Raw genomic sequence first — 20,968 nt, forward strand, 5'->3', positions numbered from 1 at the left:
AAATTCTTACATACTGAAAACTTACACGATCAGGGAAATTACACAAGAAATGGTGCCAGTTTGGCCAGAATGCCCATAAAATGACCTACTTCTTGCTGCCAACGATGGACTCTAAGTTACTGCTTGCTTGGTATACCTTCCAGGAGTCAGTTCACACCTCGTTTCTTGACTGCAACCTGAAGCCAAAAGCTTATGAAGGTTCATATTTTAATCCAAGTCTTTCAGAAAGAAGGTGAGAGAAATGAAGACAAGAAGTGATAGGGGCGTTACTTGGGAAACAGAACTTATTTCATTCCAGTGCTCATTTCTGACACCTTGAAAAATTTCTCAAGCATGGACATTGAAAAGAAAAGTCATTTTCAGAAGAATGAGATTGGAATTCATAATAGTTTCTTAACTAAGCTGAGTACATTGAAATTGGCCTGGTTAAGAAAACTCTTTTGCAATATTAGGAGATGATTATCCAAATGTGGGAAGCAGTATTATTTATATATAGTGGACGTTGGTCTTTATGCTTTTGGAGCAGGGAAACTAGCATTTCCTAAGTGTCCAATATGTGCCAACAATAAAGGCCATAAACATAAGAGATTTACAATAATGATCTCATTTGATTCTCACAACAACCCTGAGAAGTATGTACTAGTATTATCCCCATTTTGTGGCTGAGGAAACTGAGAAAAACTAAGTGACTTGCCTAGGATCACACAGACAGAATCTCCGGACACATTTGAAGTCAGATTTTTCTAACCCCAGACCCAAATTTCTATCGCTAATTCCCCCAACATACGTCTAAGTGGAGAAATATCTCATCATCCAAAGTTCTTTTTTAACCTGCTTTGGCAGAGTTACTTACTTACTTTTCAAGTTATGGTGACTACCAGGGTGAAATTGCGGTTGGAAGAATCTCAGAAATCTCCCTTACTATAAGTTGTGCCTTCCACCATGATGAATAGCATGCAGAAATACATGGAAATGTGGGAAAGCAACTGACAATGGAGAAAGCTATTTGATAGTATTAAAGGGAAGGGGCTAGAAGAATTTAACTGTCATGCTATTGTACGCTTAACTGCACTTTCATTTTAATAATTTCGAAGAATGATCACAGAAACTACAATACTTTCGTATTGAATTTCTACTTTTGGCGTCTGGGAAATTGAAACTTTATATAAAATCAGACTAGAGAAACTCAAAGTACTCTAGCCCAACCATTACCTTAGAACAAATTTAATTTTAGGTAAACTTGCAACTCCTGGCAAAATCAACAGAAAACATTGAGTTTCCTTGTTCCTGTTTTTCTACTGCTAGTGCTACCACTACAAGTACTACTATCACTAGAACTACTAGTACTAGAACTACTACTAGTACTACTTGTACTGAAAAAATAATAACAATTACTTCTCTTGACAGCATGCTTTGAAAACAACGTTCTATCAAAAATAACGAAGTCTAAATGATCACTGTCCTCAAGGAAATCTATGATAGTTGGGCAAACAAGAGGTAGAACACGGAAGTAATAGTTTGTTAACAGATGTGAACAGCATAAAGCAATAAATACCCAATGAGGTCATATCAAATGAAAAGTGGATTTCAGGAGATTCAGAAATCCATATGGGTGAAAAGTCCCAATGGCATTATGGCAAACGAATCATGCTTTTGGAAGGCACAAGCATGCTGGAGGTAAAGAGTCGATAGGTTTTTGACGGGTAGTGCAGATGAGGACGTGTAACTGTGTGTAAGCCAGAAGAAGAGTGTGAAGAAGGTATGGAGCCAGAAATCTACATGGTGAGATCAGATCGATGAAGTTAGAGGATATTAATGAAATCATCCATCTCATTACTTGAATTCTCAATTGCATTTTGCAGGTACAATTTACATATTTACAAATTGTGAAGAAACAACCTTTTCCTGTTGTTCAAGGAGAAGTTTCAACGTAAGTAAACAAGTAATTTCTACTTCACAGTATTGCTTCGGAATTAAAAGAGAAAATAATGGTAAAGGTCTTTCTAAACATAAGGAATCATAGAAATGATTTAGGCATTATGGGTCCTTGGGAAAACACCTCACTCTTTCTGTAAAGACAGATAAACCAAATTGTCAAGGACATCATGAGTGAATATTTGTATTGAAATTCGTGTGCACACATTGTGGAGTTTGTAGGTCTAATTTAATTCGACTTAATTGACAGAGCGTTCAGAAAATTTATACTGTTGACGAGAAAAAGGGAAATGTCACACTGCACACAATTTCCATTCATCAGGAACAAATTATTGATCTTTTTGCATACATACTTTATTTTTGGTTTCATCTACTTGCTTCGGTAGTTTTTCCTTCTCTTCATAATTCCTTCGATAAAATGATGTAACTTGTTGCGAAACTATTCTCATGGCTTGGTAGTTGCCAGAAACAGGAACTTCTCGCTGAAGATTTCTTTCTCTGGCCTGAGAGATATATGTCCAAATTATTTCTATTGCTGATTTCAGAAAGCAGAATTAGCTCATGTGAAATAAATATCATGTCAAAATTCACATCAAAAGTCATTATAGTTCTGCATGCAATTTAATTTCATCAACATATTCATTATTTTCATAGATTTGCGGTATTAATATCTTAGATGTTATTTAACAAAATTCCCTCATGTTGCACATGAGAAAAACGAAACTCCAAAGAGGTTAGTTGAGTTACCCAAGGTCCTAACGTTAGTCGTTTCTAGGGACAAAGATTGACACTTGGCTCCTGACACGAGAAAGCTCTTTTGATTATTCTACTCAACCTTCATTTAGCATGGGTCAAATGAAATCTTTCTACTTGCTCAAACATTCAGCCTGATTTCCCATTGCCTGTTTTTTGAGCATAATTGTATCACCTCAAAAGTTATCTAGGGACTAAAATATTATAGGTGAGACTCACATGGAAGGGAATGGAATGAGGGGGGAGGAATGTATACTTTTTTGTACTTGATAGCCACATTAATGGTTTCCCATTCCGTTTTTCAGAAAAGTTAACTGCCTCATTTCTATGCACCAACCTTTAGAATGAAGAGGACATCTACAAGAAACGTTTGAATTTTCCTTCCTCTCATTGTTTAACTCGGGGGAAGGAACGTAGGTACTGGTACGCATGTCAGGCTTGGTAAAAGCGCTTCACATGAATGATGTGCTTTGCTCAAAGCCACAATGAGAAGAACACATATGGTCACTAGCTGCTGTTCCCATCTTCAAGAGTCTTTGCTAAGCCTTCAAAGAATTCCTTTTCCTGTTCTGATAGGAATTACACGCCTGGTTTCAGTCCATCGGCAAAAAAAAAGGAAACTGCGGAAAACATGCTAGCTCTCCCGCTTATGCATATATAGCACATTACAAAATCAGAGTTTTGTACCTGCAGACGTATTCATTCATTCACATATGTGTATAAGCAAATATACACACAGAGATACAAAGTCGTGTGTTTATGGACTGTTATACTGCAGAAATTCATCTCTGCTTTCATCATAGTGCCAGGCAAGTTATTGCATAAATTATGAATACCAAATGAAGCCCCAAATCAAAAGAAATCAAAATGTTTTCTCCTATTAGACAAGTTGAAATACTTTGTGAAACTAAATTTAACTAAAGTCTGGTAAGTTGTTTTGAAGAAAACGTAAGGCTAAAAGAAGACAATGTAAAGTTGAGAAAGTAAAATGGGCGCAATTCACTGAATTCTTACATGTTAACTAAATTCTACCATTGAATGACAAGATAAAATTTTCATATTTTTTAGATGAAATTATTACCCAGTACAATATATGGTACAATGGACGCTCATTGTATATATGACAAATCACAGAAAATGAGAGCTGCTATTAGACTGTGTAAAGCTGTTCTTATTCAACAACTAAAAGGCAGTGATGCCAGAACTTGCAATTTTGCACACCGAGCAAGAATTATTAGTAAAACAATAAAAAGTACTGAGATTAAAAAAAATTGGTAGTGAAGCACAATAAAAAATAATATTAGTAACCCCAAAATTAACCTCTTTTTGAATAGAATTACCGTCCTAAATTGAAAAGAAAAGGAGTGTCTAGACTCTGGATTTTCACTACAACTATCATCCTGTCGTTAGCGTTGCAAAGAGTAGTTCAGAGGAATCTGAATTGAAACTCGTCAGAATGTTGAGCATGTTTAAATGTTAATGAGATGTCTAATGGGAATATTCCAGAGTATCTCAAAAGAAATGTTATCTTTCAACTGTTACATTATTCCTAGCATTTTTTGGTAAGACTTCTCTTAAACTTCAGCGTTGGAATTAATTTATTCCATTTCAATATTCAAATAGAACATTAGGAAAATTAATAATATAAAAAATTATTTGTGTTTATACACTAGCGATTTCCCTTACAAATATTTATGAAACCAAAATGTCATGGCCTCTAGAATTTCTTCAATCAAAATGAGTCATCTTATCTACAAAAGCATTTTCTAATTTTAGTTTTATTTGGTTTTTAAATTATTATTTTATATGTCACATTATTTTCATTTAAGTTAATTACTTATATTTTATTACAGGATATTTACTTATTATTGCAATCATATTATCTTCAAAATCATGATATTACTTGTTCTATTTATCATATTATGGATTCTCATTCTCAATTCTTACATATCAGCATTTCCACAATGAAAGTTGATAACCTCACCAGCCTGTTGAAAATTCAAATTCCTAAATTATTTTGATTACAATTACTTTGACTTTCATTTCAAAAAGCTTTATCTTTGTCCAAGTATGACATTTAATGACCCAATCCTCTTTCAGCCTTCTCAATTTCATATTTACACATTTCTTCTCCAAAGTGGTTACATTCACTGACTAACACTTTCTTGCTCTCCTCTACTAGAAGAACTTGTTTTTCACTATCAGCATAAAGTTTTTTGAAGAGATCAATAAACTGTACCTGGGCATCACGCAGTTGCTTTTCTTGAATCGTGACTTTCTTCTGTGTGTCTTCAAGCGCTTGCTGAAGCACCATATTTTCACTCTGGATTTGCCCTAATCTTTCTTGGAGAGATTCATTTTCCAAACTACATCTGTTGAGTTTTTCCTTCAACACTCGATTTGTTTCTTCAAGTTCCTTTGCCTTCTCTTCAGCATGGTTCAGTTCTCTCTGTGTGTTTTCTACAATATATGTCTTTTCTCTGAGGGATTCATGGACATGGCCTAGCTCATTTTCTAAACTCTTGGCTCCACTTTCAGCCTGAGAGAGTTCTTCAGAAAGGAAAGCATGGTTCTCTCTTAAACTAGACAAGTCACTGTTTAACTTGTCCTGTACATGAAGCCACTCATCTCTTGCTTCCTGAAAGGAATGTTCAAGGGCTAGTTTGGACGCCTCACTTTGCTCATAATCGTCAATAACAGACATCAGACGAGACCTGTATGATTCAATTTCGCTCTCTAGTCTCTCTGTGTTTTCTTTTGCATTCTCCAATTGAGAGTTCAGCGCTGCATTCTCAGCTTTCAGAACCTTTACTTGGCCACTGTATTGAAATCGGATTTTTCTTAATGCTTCTCTATTCCATTTTAATTCCTGTTGAAGCTCCTCATTCTTCTCTTTCAAAGCTTCAGTTTCTTCTCTGTGGTGCTTTCTGGTTCGCTGATCCTTAATTTTTACTGTTTTTAATTCCACTTTGTGCATGGCAACTTCATACTGGATGATTTCCTTTTTCTCCTGCAAGTATTTTTCCTTTACATTCCTAACAGGAACCTAAACATAAGAAAAAGAAAAGAAAGTGTTATTCAAAATAAAATGACTTATTCTGATATTTCCTTCAAAATTCAAAGGAAACGCCAAGGGGCCAAGAAGCATAGTGTATTTAGAGAAAAAGTTCACTGAGGGACTTTCACCTCTTTCCAATTTCTATCAATTTGCTGAAAGAATACGACTGAAAACTGCTTCATCAACCAGAAGATTTGGGCACCATTTTTGAACTCACAAAGCTGTCTGTCTTTCAGTAGATTTGGTTTCCTTTTCTCCATACATTCTGTCTCACACTGATGATTCTATCTGAGACATGTCAAGGTTTTTGGAAAGGACTTTCAGTACATCATCTCACCGAAAATTTGCACCACCCTTGTGAGGGAAATATTTATATTCCTTCATATTGCTAATTGTGTAACAGAAGTGCACTTCACGCACGTAAAACTATAGACTGTTCGAGCAATAATGGACACTACTGATGAGTTAGTACTTCATTTTACAAATCAAGAACCAGAAGCCTAAAGACAGAAAATCATTTGTCGAAAGCCATCTGGATGGCAATGGACTGAAGCAGAACACAAAATCTTGGAAAAGTCATCCTTAGATGCAGAGTTTTAACAAACTTCAGACACATATTTGTAAAAACACACACATATATGTGCATGTATCAACGTATGTGTACATGTATATTTTTGTGTGTGCATATACACATGCACACAGGAACAAATATATCAATATAAATAAATATATAAATATAAATGTACATGTTAATATAGATAGATAGATAGATAGACAGACAGACAGATAGACAGATAGATAGATAGATATAGATATACAATAGGTAGGTATTCAGCAATTGTTCTTCCAGTAGGGCTGCTAACTCAACCAAATTGCATCAAGTAATGTTTGCATTAGGAAAAGCATGAATGGATTACTACCATCTGCTCTAACGTGCAACTTTAGTGATATCTCCTTTATAAATGCTTACTGGAAAATCCTTCACTTCGTAGTTGTTTAAATTCTACCGTTTGTTATAAATGAAGTTTCTCTATTTTGTGTTAACTTCCACAGAGAGTGAAAATTCTTCAAGGAGACAGTGCACGTCTGACACACAGTCTTTTATCCTGCTCAGGATCTATCACAGTGTTGTTCACATAGACAATATTCACTAGTTGATGAAATAACGTTTGAACAAGGAAGAAACTGTAATTTCACTAAATTCTTACATACTGAAAACTTACACGATCAGGGAAATTACACAAGAAATGGTGCCAGTTTGGCCAGAATGCCCATAAAATGACCTACTTCTTGCTGCCAACGATGGACTCTAAGTTACTGCTTGCTTGGTATACCTTCCAGGAGTCAGTTCACACCTCGTTTCTTGATTGCAACCTGAAGCCAAAAGCTTATGAAGGTTCATATTTTAATCCAAGTCTTTCAGAAAGAAGGTGAGAGAAATGAAGACAAGAAGTGATAGGGGCGTTACTTGGGAAACAGAACTTATTTCATTCCAGTGCTCATTTCTGACACCTTGAAAAATTTCTCAAGCATGGACATTGAAAAGAAAAGTCATTTTCAGAAGAATGAGATTGGAATTCATAATAGTTTCTTAACTAAGCTGAGTACACTGAAATTGGCCAGGTTAAGAAAACTCTTTTGCAATATTAGGAGATGATTATCCAAATGTGGGAAGCAGTATTATTTATATATAGTGGACGTTGGTCTTTATGCTTTTGGAGCAGGGAAACTAGCATTTCCTAAGTGTCCAATATGTGCCAACAATAAAGGCCATAAACATAAGAGATTTACAATAATGATCTCATTTGATTCTCACAACAACCCTGAGAAGTATGTACTAGTATTATCCCCATTTTGTGGCTGAGGAAACTGAGAAAAACTAAGTGACTTGCCTAGGATCACACAGACAGAATCTCCGGACACATTTGAAGTCAGATTTTTCTAACCCCAGACCCAAATTTCTATCGCTAATTCCCCCAACATACGTCTAAGTGGAGAAATATCTCATCATCCAAAGTTCTTTTTTAACCTGCTTTGGCAGAGTTACTTACTTACTTTTCAAGTTATGGTGACTACCAGGGTGAAATTGCGGTTGGAAGAATCTCAGAAATCTCCCTTACTATACGTTGTGCCTTCCACCATGATGAATAGCATGCAGAAATACATGGAAATGTGGGAAAGCAACTGACAATGGAGAAAGCTATTTGATAGTATTAAAGGGAAGGGGCTAGAAGAATTTAACTGTCATGCTATTGTACGCTTAACTGCACTTTCATTTTAATAATTTCGAAGAATGATCATAGAAACTACAACACTTTTGTATTGAATTTCTACTTTTGGCGTCTGGGAAATTGAAACTTTATATAAAATCAGACTAGAGAAACTCAAAGTACTTTAGCCCAACCATTACCTTAGAACAAATTTAATTTTAGGTAAACTTGCAACTCCTGGCAAAATCAACAGAAAACATTGAGTTTCCTTGTTCCTGTTTTTCTACTGCTAGTGCTACCACTACAAGTACTACTATCACTAGAACTACTAGTACTAGAACTACTACTAGTACTACTTGTACTGAAAAAATAATAACAATTACTTCTCTTGACAGCATGCTTTGAAAACAACGTTCTATCAAAAATAACGAAGTCTAAATGATCACTGTCCTCAAGGAAATCTATGATAGTTGGGCAAACAAGAGGTAGAACACGGAAGTAATAGTTTGTTAACAGATGTGAACAGCATAAAGCAATAAATACCCAATGAGGTCATATCAAATGAAAAGTGGATTTCAGGAGATTCAGAAATCCATATGGGTGATAAGTCCCAATGGCCTTATGGCAAACGAATCATGCTTTTGGAAGGCACAAGCATGCTGGAGGTAAAGAGTCGATAGGTTTTTGACGGGTAGTGCAGATGAGGACGTGTAACTGTGTGTAAGCCAGAAGAAGAGTGTGAAGAAGGTATGGAGCCAGAAATCTACATGGTGAGATCAGATCGATGAAGTTAGAGGATATTAATGAAATCATCCATCTCATTACTTGAATTCTCAATTGCATTTTGCAGGTACAATTTACATATTTACAAATTGTGAAGAAACAACCTTTTCCTGTTGTTCAAGGAGAAGTTTCAACGTAAGTAAACAAGTAATTTCTACTTCACAGTATTGCTTCGGAATTAAAAGAGAAAATAATGGTAAAGGTCTTTCTAAACATAAGGAATCATAGAAATGATTTAGGCATTATGGGTCCTTGGGAAAACACCTCACTCTTTCTGTAAAGACAGATAAACCAAATTGTCAAGGACATCATGAGTGAATATTTGTATTGAAATTCGTGTGCACACATTGTGGAGTTTGTAGGTCTAATTTAATTCGACTTAATTGACAGAGCGTTCAGAAAATTTATACTGTTGACGAGAAAAAGGGAAATGTCACACTGCACACAATTTCCATTCATCAGGAACAAATTATTGATCTTTTTGCATACATACTTTACTTTTGGTTTCATCTACTTGCTTCGGTAGTTTTTCCTTCTCTTCATAATTCCTTCGATAAAATGATGTAACTTGTTGCGAAACTATTCTCATGGCTTGGTAGTTGCCAGAAACAGGAACTTCTCGCTGAAGATTTCTTTCTCTGGCCTGAGAGATATATGTCCAAATTATTTCTATTGCTGATTTCAGAAAGCAGAATTAGCTCATGTGAAATAAATATCATGTCAAAATTCACATCAAAAGTCATTATAGTTCTGCATGCAATTTAATTTCATCAACATATTCATTATTTTCATAGATTTGCGGTATTAATATCTTAGATGTTATTTAACAAAATTCCCTCATGTTGCACATGAGAAAAACGAAACTCCAAAGAGGTTAGTTGAGTTACCCAAGGTCCTAACGTTAGTCGTTTCTAGGGACAAAGATTGACACTTGGCTCCTGACACGAGAAAGCTCTTTTGATTATTCTACTCAACCTTCATTTAGCATGGGTCAAATGAAATCTTTCTACTTGCTCAAACATTCAGCCTGATTTCCCATTGCCTGTTTTTTGAGCATAATTGTATCACCTCAAAAGTTATCTAGGGACTAAAATATTATAGGTGAGACTCACATGGAAGGGAATGGAATGAGGGGGGAGGAATGTATACTTTTTTGTACTTGATAGCCACATTAATGGTTTCCCATTCCGTTTTTCAGAAAAGTTAACTGCCTCATTTCTATGCACCAACCTTTAGAATGAAGAGGACATCTACAAGAAACGTTTGAATTTTCCTTCCTCTCATTGTTTAACTCGGGGGAAGGAACGTAGGTACTGGTACGCATGTCAGGCTTGGTAAAAGCGCTTCACATGAATGATGTGCTTTGCTCAAAGCCACAATGAGAAGAACACATATGGTCACTAGCTGCTGTTCCCATCTTCAAGAGTCTTTGCTAAGCCTTCAAAGAATTCCTTTTCCTGTTCTGATAGGAATTACACGCCTGGTTTCAGTCCATCGGCAAAAAAAAAGGAAACTGCGGAAAACATGCTAGCTCTCCCGCTTATGCATATATAGCACATTACAAAATCAGAGTTTTGTACCTGCAGACGTATTCATTCATTCACATATGTGTATAAGCAAATATACACACAGAGATACAAAGTCGTGTGTTTATGGACTGTTATACTGCAGAAATTCATCTCTGCTTTCATCATAGTGCCAGGCAAGTTATTGCATAAATTATGAATACCAAATGAAGCCCCAAATCAAAAGAAATCAAAATGTTTTCTCCTATTAGACAAGTTGAAATACTTTGTGAAACTAAATTTAACTAAAGTCTGGTAAGTTGTTTTGAAGAAAACGTAAGGCTAAAAGAAGACAATGTAAAGTTGAGAAAGTAAAATGGGCGCAATTCACTGAATTCTTACATGTTAACTAAATTCTACCATTGAATGACAAGATAAAATTTTCATATTTTTTAGATGAAATTATTACCCAGTACAATATATGGTACAATGGACGCTCATTGTATATATGACAAATCACAGAAAATGAGAGCTGCTATTAGACTGTGTAAAGCTGTTCTTATTCAACAACTAAAAGGCAGTGATGCCAGAACTTGCAATTTTGCACACCGAGCAAGAATTATTAGTAAAACAATAAAAAGTACTGAGATTAAAAAAAATTGGTAGTGAAGCACAATAAAAAATAATATTAGTAACCCCAAAATTAACCTCTTTTTGAATAGAATTACCGTCCTAAATTGAAAAGAAAAGGAGTGTCTAGACTCTGGATTTTCACTACAACTATCATCCTGTCGTTAGCGTTGCAAAGAGTAGTTCAGAGGAATCTGAATTGAAACTCGTCAGAATGTTGAGCATGTTTAAATGTTAATGAGATGTCTAATGGGAATATTCCAGAGTATCTCAAAAGAAATGTTATCTTTCAACTGTTACATTATTCCTAGCATTTTTTGGTAAGACTTCTCTTAAACTTCAGCGTTGGAATTAATTTATTCCATTTCAATATTCAAATAGAACATTAGGAAAATTAATAATATAAAAAATTATTTGTGTTTATACACTAGCGATTTCCCTTACAAATATTTATGAAACCAAAATGTCATGGCCTCTAGAATTTCTTCAATCAAAATGAGTCATCTTATCTACAAAAGCATTTTCTAATTTTAGTTTTATTTGGTTTTTAAATTATTATTTTATATGTCACATTATTTTCATTTAAGTTAATTACTTATATTTTATTACAGGATATTTACTTATTATTGCAATCATATTATCTTCAAAATCATGATATTACTTGTTCTATTTATCATATTATGGATTCTCATTCTCAATTCTTACATATCAGCATTTCCACAATGAAAGTTGATAACCTCACCAGCCTGTTGAAAATTCAAATTCCTAAATTATTTTGATTACAATTACTTTGACTTTCATTTCAAAAAGCTTTATCTTTGTCCAAGTATGACATTTAATGACCCAATCCTCTTTCAGCCTTCTCAATTTCATATTTACACATTTCTTCTCCAAAGTGGTTACATTCACTGACTAACACTTTCTTGCTCTCCTCTACTAGAAGAACTTGTTTTTCACTATCAGCATAAAGTTTTTTGAAGAGATCAATAAACTGTACCTGGGCATCACGCAGTTGCTTTTCTTGAATCGTGACTTTCTTCTGTGTGTCTTCAAGCGCTTGCTGAAGCACCATATTTTCACTCTGGATTTGCCCTAATCTTTCTTGGAGAGATTCATTTTCCAAACTACATCTGTTGAGTTTTTCCTTCAACACTCGATTTGTTTCTTCAAGTTCCTTTGCCTTCTCTTCAGCATGGTTCAGTTCTCTCTGTGTGTTTTCTACAATATATGTCTTTTCTCTGAGGGATTCATGGACATGGCCTAGCTCATTTTCTAAACTCTTGGCTCCACTTTCAGCCTGAGAGAGTTCTTCAGAAAGGAAAGCATGGTTCTCTCTTAAACTAGACAAGTCACTGTTTAACTTGTCCTGTACATGAAGCCACTCATCTCTTGCTTCCTGAAAGGAATGTTCAAGGGCTAGTTTGGACGCCTCACTTTGCTCATAATCGTCAATAACAGACATCAGACGAGACCTGTATGATTCAATTTCGCTCTCTAGTCTCTCTGTGTTTTCTTTTGCATTCTCCAATTGAGAGTTCAGCGCTGCATTCTCAGCTTTCAGAACCTTTACTTGGCCACTGTATTGAAATCGGATTTTTCTTAATGCTTCTCTATTCCATTTTAATTCCTGTTGAAGCTCCTCATTCTTCTCTTTCAAAGCTTCAGTTTCTTCTCTGTGGTGCTTTCTGGTTCGCTGATCCTTAATTTTTACTGTTTTTAATTCCACTTTGTGCATGGCAACTTCATACTGGATGATTTCCTTTTTCTCCTGCAAGTATTTTTCCTTTACATTCCTAACAGGAACCTAAACATAAGAAAAAGAAAAGAAAGTGTTATTCAAAATAAAATGACTTATTCTGATATTTCCTTCAAAATTCAAAGGAAACGCCAAGGGGCCAAGAAGCATAGTGTATTTAGAGAAAAAGTTCACTGAGGGACTTTCACCTCTTTCCAATTTCTATCAATTTGCTGAAAGAATACGACTGAAAACTGCTTCATCAACCAGAAGATTTGGGCACCATTTTTGAACTCACAAAGCTGTCTGTCTTTCAGTAGATTTGGTTTCCTTTTCTCCATACATTCTGTCTCACACTGATGATTCTATCTGAGACATGTCAAGGTTTTTGGAAAGGACTTTCAGTACATCATCTCACCGAAAATTTGCACCACCCTTGTGAGGGAAATATTTATATTCCTTCATATTGCTAATTGTGTAACAGAAGTGCACTTCACGCACGTAAAACTATAGACTGTTCGAGCAATAATGGACACTACTGATGAGTTAGTACTTCATTTTACAAATCAAGAACCAGAAGCCTAAAGACAGAAAATCATTTGTCGAAAGCCATCTGGATGGCAATGGACTGAAGCAGAACACAAAATCTTGGAAAAGTCATCCTTAGATGCAGAGTTTTAACAAACTTCAGACACATATTTGTAAAAACACACACATATATGTGCATGTATCAACGTATGTGTACATGTATATTTTTGTGTGTGCATATACACATGCACACAGGAACAAATATATCAATATAAATAAATATATAAATATAAATGTACATGTTAATATAGATAGATAGATAGATAGACAGACAGACAGATAGACAGATAGATAGATAGATATAGATATACAATAGGTAGGTATTCAGCAATTGTTCTTCCAGTAGGGCTGCTAACTCAACCAAATTGCATCAAGTAATGTTTGCATTAGGAAAAGCATGAATGGATTACTACCATCTGCTCTAACGTGCAACTTTAGTGATATCTCCTTTATAAATGCTTACTGGAAAATCCTTCACTTCGTAGTTGTTTAAATTCTACCGTTTGTTATAAATGAAGTTTCTCTATTTTGTGTTAACTTCCACAGAGAGTGAAAATTCTTCAAGGAGACAGTGCACGTCTGACACACAGTCTTTTATCCTGCTCAGGATCTATCACAGTGTTGTTCACATAGACAATATTCACTAGTTGATGAAATAACGTTTGAACAAGGAAGAAACTGTAATTTCACTAAATTCTTACATACTGAAAACTTACACGATCAGGGAAATTACACAAGAAATGGTGCCAGTTTGGCCAGAATGCCCATAAAATGACCTACTTCTTGCTGCCAACGATGGACTCTAAGTTACTGCTTGCTTGGTATACCTTCCAGGAGTCAGTTCACACCTCGTTTCTTGATTGCAACCTGAAGCCAAAAGCTTATGAAGGTTCATATTTTAATCCAAGTCTTTCAGAAAGAAGGTGAGAGAAATGAAGACAAGAAGTGATAGGGGCGTTACTTGGGAAACAGAACTTATTTCATTCCAGTGCTCATTTCTGACACCTTGAAAAATTTCTCAAGCATGGACATTGAAAAGAAAAGTCATTTTCAGAAGAATGAGATTGGAATTCATAATAGTTTCTTAACTAAGCTGAGTACACTGAAATTGGCCAGGTTAAGAAAACTCTTTTGCAATATTAGGAGATGATTATCCAAATGTGGGAAGCAGTATTATTTATATATAGTGGACGTTGGTCTTTATGCTTTTGGAGCAGGGAAACTAGCATTTCCTAAGTGTCCAATATGTGCCAACAATAAAGGCCATAAACATAAGAGATTTACAATAATGATCTCATTTGATTCTCACAACAACCCTGAGAAGTATGTACTAGTATTATCCCCATTTTGTGGCTGAGGAAACTGAGAAAAACTAAGTGACTTGCCTAGGATCACACAGACAGAATCTCCGGACACATTTGAAGTCAGATTTTTCTAACCCCAGACCCAAATTTCTATCGCTAATTCCCCCAACATACGTCTAAGTGGAGAAATATCTCATCATCCAAAGTTCTTTTTTAACCTGCTTTGGCAGAGTTACTTACTTACTTTTCAAGTTATGGTGACTACCAGGGTGAAATTGCGGTTGGAAGAATCTCAGAAATCTCCCTTACTATACGTTGTGCCTTCCACCATGATGAATAGCATGCAGAAATACATGGAAATGTGGGAAAGCAACTGACAATGGAGAAAGCTATTTGATAGTATTAAAGGGAAGGGGCTAGAAGAATTTAACTGTCATGCTATTGTACGCTTAACTGCACTTTCATTTTAATAATTTCGAAGAATGATCATAGAAACTACAACACTTTTGTATTGAATTTCTACTTTTGGCGTCTGGGAAATTGAAACTTTATATAAAATCAGACTAGAGAAACTCAAAGTACTTTAGCCCAACCATTACCTTAGAACAAATTTAATTTTAGGTAAACTTGCAACTCCTGGCAAAATCAACAGAAAACATTGAGTTTCCTTGTTCCTGTTTTTCTACTGCTAGTGCTACCACTACAAGTACTACTATCACTAGAACTACTAGTACTAGAACTACTACTAGTACTACTTGTACTGAAAAAATAATAACAATTACTTCTCTTGACAGCATGCTTTGAAAACAACGTTCTATCAAAAATAACGAAGTCTAAATGATCACTGTCCTCAAGGAAATCTATGATAGTTGGGCAAACAAGAGGTAGAACACGGAAGTAATAGTTTGTTAACAGATGTGAACAGCATAAAGCAATAAATACCCAATGAGGTCATATCAAATGAAAAGTGGATTTCAGGAGATTCAGAAATCCATATGGGTGATAAGTCCCAATGGCCTTATGGCAAACGAATCATGCTTTTGGAAGGCACAAGCATGCTGGAGGTAAAGAGTCGATAGGTTTTTGACGGGTAGTGCAGATGAGGACGTGTAACTGTGTGTAAGCCAGAAGAAGAGTGTGAAGAAGGTATGGAGCCAGAAATCTACATGGTGAGATCAGATCGATGAAGTTAGAGGATATTAATGAAATCATCCATCTCATTACTTGAATTCTCAATTGCATTTTGCAGGTACAATTTACATATTTACAAATTGTGAAGAAACAACCTTTTCCTGTTGTTCAAGGAGAAGTTTCAACGTAAGTAAACAAGTAATTTCTACTTCACAGTATTGCTTCGGAATTAAAAGAGAAAATAATGGTAAAGGTCTTTCTAAACATAAGGAATCATAGAAATGATTTAGGCATTATGGGTCCTTGGGAAAACACCTCACTCTTTCTGTAAAGACAGATAAACCAAATTGTCAAGGACATCATGAGTGAATATTTGTATTGAAATTCGTGTGCACACATTGTGGAGTTTGTAGGTCTAATTTAATTCGACTTAATTGACAGAGCGTTCAGAAAATTTATACTGTTGACGAGAAAAAGGGAAATGTCACACTGCACACAATTTCCATTCATCAGGAACAAATTATTGATCTTTTTGCATACATACTTTACTTTTGGTTTCATCTACTTGCTTCGGTAGTTTTTCCTTCTCTTCATAATTCCTTCGATAAAATGATGTAACTTGTTGCGAAACTATTCTCATGGCTTGGTAGTTGCCAGAAACAGGAACTTCTCGCTGAAGATTTCTTTCTCTGGCCTGAGAGATATATGTCCAAATTATTTCTATTGCTGATTTCAGAAAGCAGAATTAACTCATGTGAAATAAATATCATGTCAAAATTCACATCAAAAGTCATTATAGTTCTGCATGCAATTTAATTTCATCAACATATTCATAATTTTCATAGATTTGCGGTATTAATATCTTAGATGTTATTTAACAAAATTCAATCATGTTGCACATGAGAAAAACGAAACTCCAAAGAGGTTAGTTGAGTTACCCAAGCTCCTAACGTTAGTCGTTTCTAGGGACAAAGATTGACACTTGGCTCCTGACACGAGAAAGCTCTTTTGATTATTCTACTCAACCTTCATTTAGCATGGGTCAAATGAGATCTTTCTACTTGCTCAAACATTCAGCCTGATTTCCCATTGCCTGTTTTTTGAGCATAATTGTATCACCTCAAAAGTTATCTAGGGACTAAAATATGATAGGTGAGACTCACATGGAAGGGAATGGAATGAGCGGGGAGGAATGTATACTTTTTTGTACTTGATAGCCACATTAATGGTTTCCCATTCCGTTTTTCAGAAAAGTTAACTGCCTCATTTCTATGCACCAACCTTTAGAATGAAGAGGACATCTACAAGAAACGTTTGAATTTTCCTTCCTCTCATTGTTTAACTCGGGGGAAGGAACGTAGGTACTGGTACGCATGTCAGGCTTGGTAAAAGCGCTTCACATGAATGATGTGCTTTGCTCAAAGCCACAATGAGAAGAACACATATGGTCACTAGCTGCTGTTCCCATCTTCAAGAGTCTTTGCTAAGCCTTCAAAGAATTCCTTTTCCTGTTCTGATAGGAATTACACGCCTGGTTTCAGTCCATAGGCAAAAAAAAAATCAAACTGCGGAAAATATGCTAGCTCTCCCGCTTATGCATATATAGCACATTACAAAATCAGAGTTTTGTACCTGCAGACGTATTCATTCATTCACATATGTGTATAAGCAAATATACACACAGAGATACAAAGTCGTGTGTTTATGGACTGTTATACTGCAGAAATTCATCTCTGCTTTCATCATAGTGCCAGGCAAGTTATTGCATAAATTATGAATACCAAATGAAGCCCCAAATCAAAAGAAATCAAAATGTTTTCTCCTATTAGACAAGTTGAAATACTTTGTGAAACTAAATTTAACTAAAGTCTGGTAAGTTGTTTTGAAGAAAACGTAAGGCTAAAAGAAGACAATGTAAAGTTGAGAAAGTAAAATGGGCGCAATTCACTGAATTCTTACATGTTAACTAAATTCTACCATTGAATGACAAGATAAAATTTTCATATTTTTTAGATGAAATTATTACCCAGTACAATATATGGTACAATGGACGCTCATTGTATATATGACAAATCACAGAAAATGAGAGCTGCTATTAGACTGTGTAAAGCTCTTCTTACTCAACAACTAAAAGGCAGTGATGCCAGAACTTGCAATTTTGCACACCGAGCAAGAATTATTAGTAAAACAATAAAAAGTACTGAGATTAAAAAAAAATTGGTAGTGAAGCACAATAAAAAATAATATTAGTAACCCCAAAATTAACCTCTTTTTGAATAGAATTACCGTCCTAAATTGAAAAGAAAAGGAGTGTCTAGACTCTGGATTTTCACTACAACTATCATCCTGTCGTTAGCGTTGCAAAGAGTAGTTCAGAGGAATCTGAATTGAAACTCGTCAGAATGTTGAGCATGTTTAAATGTTAATGAGATGTCTAATGGGAATATTCCAGAGTATCTCAAAAGAAATGTTATCTTTCAACTGTTACATTATTCCTAGCATTTTTTGGTAAGACTTCTCTTAAACTTCAGCGTTGGAATTAATTTATTCCATTTCAATATTCAAATAGAATATTAGGAAAATTAATAATATAAAAAATTATTTGTGTTTATACACTAGCGATTTCCCTTACAAATATTTATGAAACCAAAATGTCATGGCCTCTAGAATTTCTTCAATCAAAATGAGTCATCTTATCTACAAAAGCGTTTTCTAATTTTAGTTTTATATTGTTTTTAAATTATTATTTTATATGTCACATTATTTTCATTTAAGTTAATTACTTATATTTTATTACAGGATATTTACTTATTATTGCAATCTTATTATCTTCAAAATCACGATATTACTTGTTCTGTTTATCATATTATGGATTCTCATTCTCAATTCTTACATATCAGCATTTTCCCAGTGAAAGTTGATAACCTCACCAGCCTGTTGAGAATTCAAATTCCTAAATTATCTTGATTAAAATTACTTTGACTTTCATTTCAAAAAGCTTTATCTTTGTCCAAGACATTTAATGACCGAACCCTCTTTCAGCCTTCTCAATTTCATATTTACACATTTGTTCTCCTAAGTGGTTACATTCACTGACTAACACTTTCTTGCTGTCTTCTACTAGAAGAAGTTGTTTTTCACTATCAGCATAAATTTTGTTGAAGAGATCAATAAACTGTACCTGGGCATCACGCAGTTGCTTTTCTTTCATCGTGACTTTCTTCTGTGTGTCTTCAAGCGCTTGCTGAAGCACCATATTTTCACTCTGGATTTGCCCTAATCTTTCTTGGAGAGATTCATTTTCCAAACTACATCTGCTGAGTTTTTCCTTTAACACTCGATTTGTTTCTTCAAGTTCCTTTGCCTTCTCTTCAGCATGGTTCAGTTCTCTCTGTGTGTTTTCTACAATATATGTCTTTTCTCTGAGGGATTCATAGACATGGCCTAGCTCATTTTCTAAACTCTTGGCTCCACTTTCAGCCTGAGAGAGTTCTTCAGAAAGCAAAGCATGGTTCTCTCTTAAACTAGACAAGTCACTGTATAACTTGTCCTGTACATGAAGCCACTCATCTCTTGCTTCCTGAAAGGAATGTTCAAGGGCTAGCTTGGACGCCTCACTTTGCTCATAATCGTCAATAACAGACATCAGACGAGACCTGTATGATTCAATTTCGCCCTCTAGTCTCTCTGTGTTTTGTTTTGCAGTGTCCAATTTAGAATTCAGCACTGCATTCTCAGCTGTCACAACATTTACTTCTTCACTGTACTGTACTCTGATTGCTGTTAGTATTTCTGCATTCAACTGTAATTTCTGATGAAGATAATCATTCTTTTCCTTTAAAATTTCTATATGGTTTTCTTTGTCTCGATTCTTAATTTTTAGTGTATCTACTTCGAGTTTGAGCATGGCATTTTCATCCTCTAAGATTTGATTTTTGTCGAACAGATATTTTTCTTTCTCATGGCTGTCAGGAATCTAAACATAATAAACAGAAAAAAGTGCTACTCAAAATAAAGTTATGGATGCTGATTATTCCCTAGCAATTCCAAATAAACGCCAAGGTACCAAGAAGCATACTTTAGTAAAACAAAATTAAAATGAGGGAGTTTGCCCTATTTCACATTTCTCTCAGAGTCAGTTTTCACAAAGAACACATTTTAAAAGTGCTTCATTAATCAAAAGGCATGGAGTGTACTTTTAGGCCTAGAAAGCTTATATTTTATTTCCTTTGCTCTGTCCATTCTATTCCACGCTGATAAGTCATATTGTTAATAGAATTAAAATACTTAATATTTTCAAACTTCCTCTTCTATGTTGAGTTATTTTACTCATTTTCAGTGTTGTGCAATCTCTTCTGTATATCTTAGATTCTTTTCCCTTTCCCCCACCTCCTTTCTTCTTCTCTCTCCACTTACTGCCTTACACGGTGTACGATCTTATAGAGCATCAATATCTTGTCTTATATCTTATCTAGTATCTTGTATCTATACATACATTCCTATTAAGTGCATTTTTACCTTAGTTATACTCCCTAGAAGAATTAAAATGAACGGGGGAAACCATAAAACAAAATGTAACAGAAAAGACAATGCTGTGCTACATTCTGCGATCAAATTTCATAGTTGTTTCTCAGCATGTGGAAGGCATTTTGCTTCAAGAAGCCAAAGGGAATTTTTTAAGTCCTTGCAATGCAACGAGGTACTACATCTACAAGAATATTTCCTCACACACTCTGGTTGTTCCTGCATACAATATTTTCCTGGTGCTGCTCCTGTCACTCATCATCAGTTCACATAAGTCCTTCCAGGCCTCTCTAAAGTCTTCGTGACACATTGCCTTTGGTGGTATTCAGCAAAGTACTTCCCATACATTGTCTCACCTAAGCCTTGCCACACCCTGATGCGGGAAATATTGATATTCTTCTCCCCGTTTTACAGATTAGAACTTAGGTTAGGATACATTATTGAACAACCTGTCCATTATCACACTCAGTAAGTATCAGCAGCAATATCTCAATCCAGGTCTCTTCAGACTCCAAATCTAGCACACTTTTTTCAATAGCTTATTTCCTTTCAGCAGTTGATATTAAGAATTTGTCCTAAATGGAGACTCCTTGCCCTGGTACAATGAACTTCACTCCAGAACAATGAACTCATAAGTCTTATGTTTCTTAGTAGAAGTCTTACGAATAATCGATTTTCTCATGGATGTGTCGCATTTTCATAGCATCATTGATTTAAAACTTTTAGAAGTTATCAAGTTGAAATCTCTCATTTTAGGGAAGGGAAAAGTCAGGCCTAGAATGTGGTCCCCTACTGATGGTAACCTAGTCTTA

The 20,968-nt window shown here is 35.1% G+C and overlaps 1 protein-coding gene across 1 annotated transcript in view; it reads right to left on the bottom strand.

Annotated features, from left to right (window-relative positions):
- Nucleotides 1–20,968, bottom strand: part of LOC140522474 (uncharacterized) — a 64,946-nt gene that overhangs the window by 18,296 nt on the left and 25,682 nt on the right. The window contains exons 16-19 of the mRNA XM_072637906.1: nt 19,387–19,608; nt 16,177–16,326; nt 9,233–9,382; nt 2,289–2,438 (exon numbers count right to left, since the gene is read on the bottom strand). Coding sequence (XP_072494007.1) covers nt 2,289–2,438; nt 9,233–9,382; nt 16,177–16,326; nt 19,387–19,608 — 672 coding nt within the window. The remainder of the gene's footprint in view (nt 1–2,288; nt 2,439–9,232; nt 9,383–16,176; nt 16,327–19,386; nt 19,609–20,968) is intronic.

This window comes from Notamacropus eugenii, chromosome 2 (genome assembly GCF_028372415.1).
Source record: "Notamacropus eugenii isolate mMacEug1 chromosome 2, mMacEug1.pri_v2, whole genome shotgun sequence".
Taxonomy (NCBI): Eukaryota; Metazoa; Chordata; class Mammalia; order Diprotodontia; family Macropodidae; genus Notamacropus; species Notamacropus eugenii.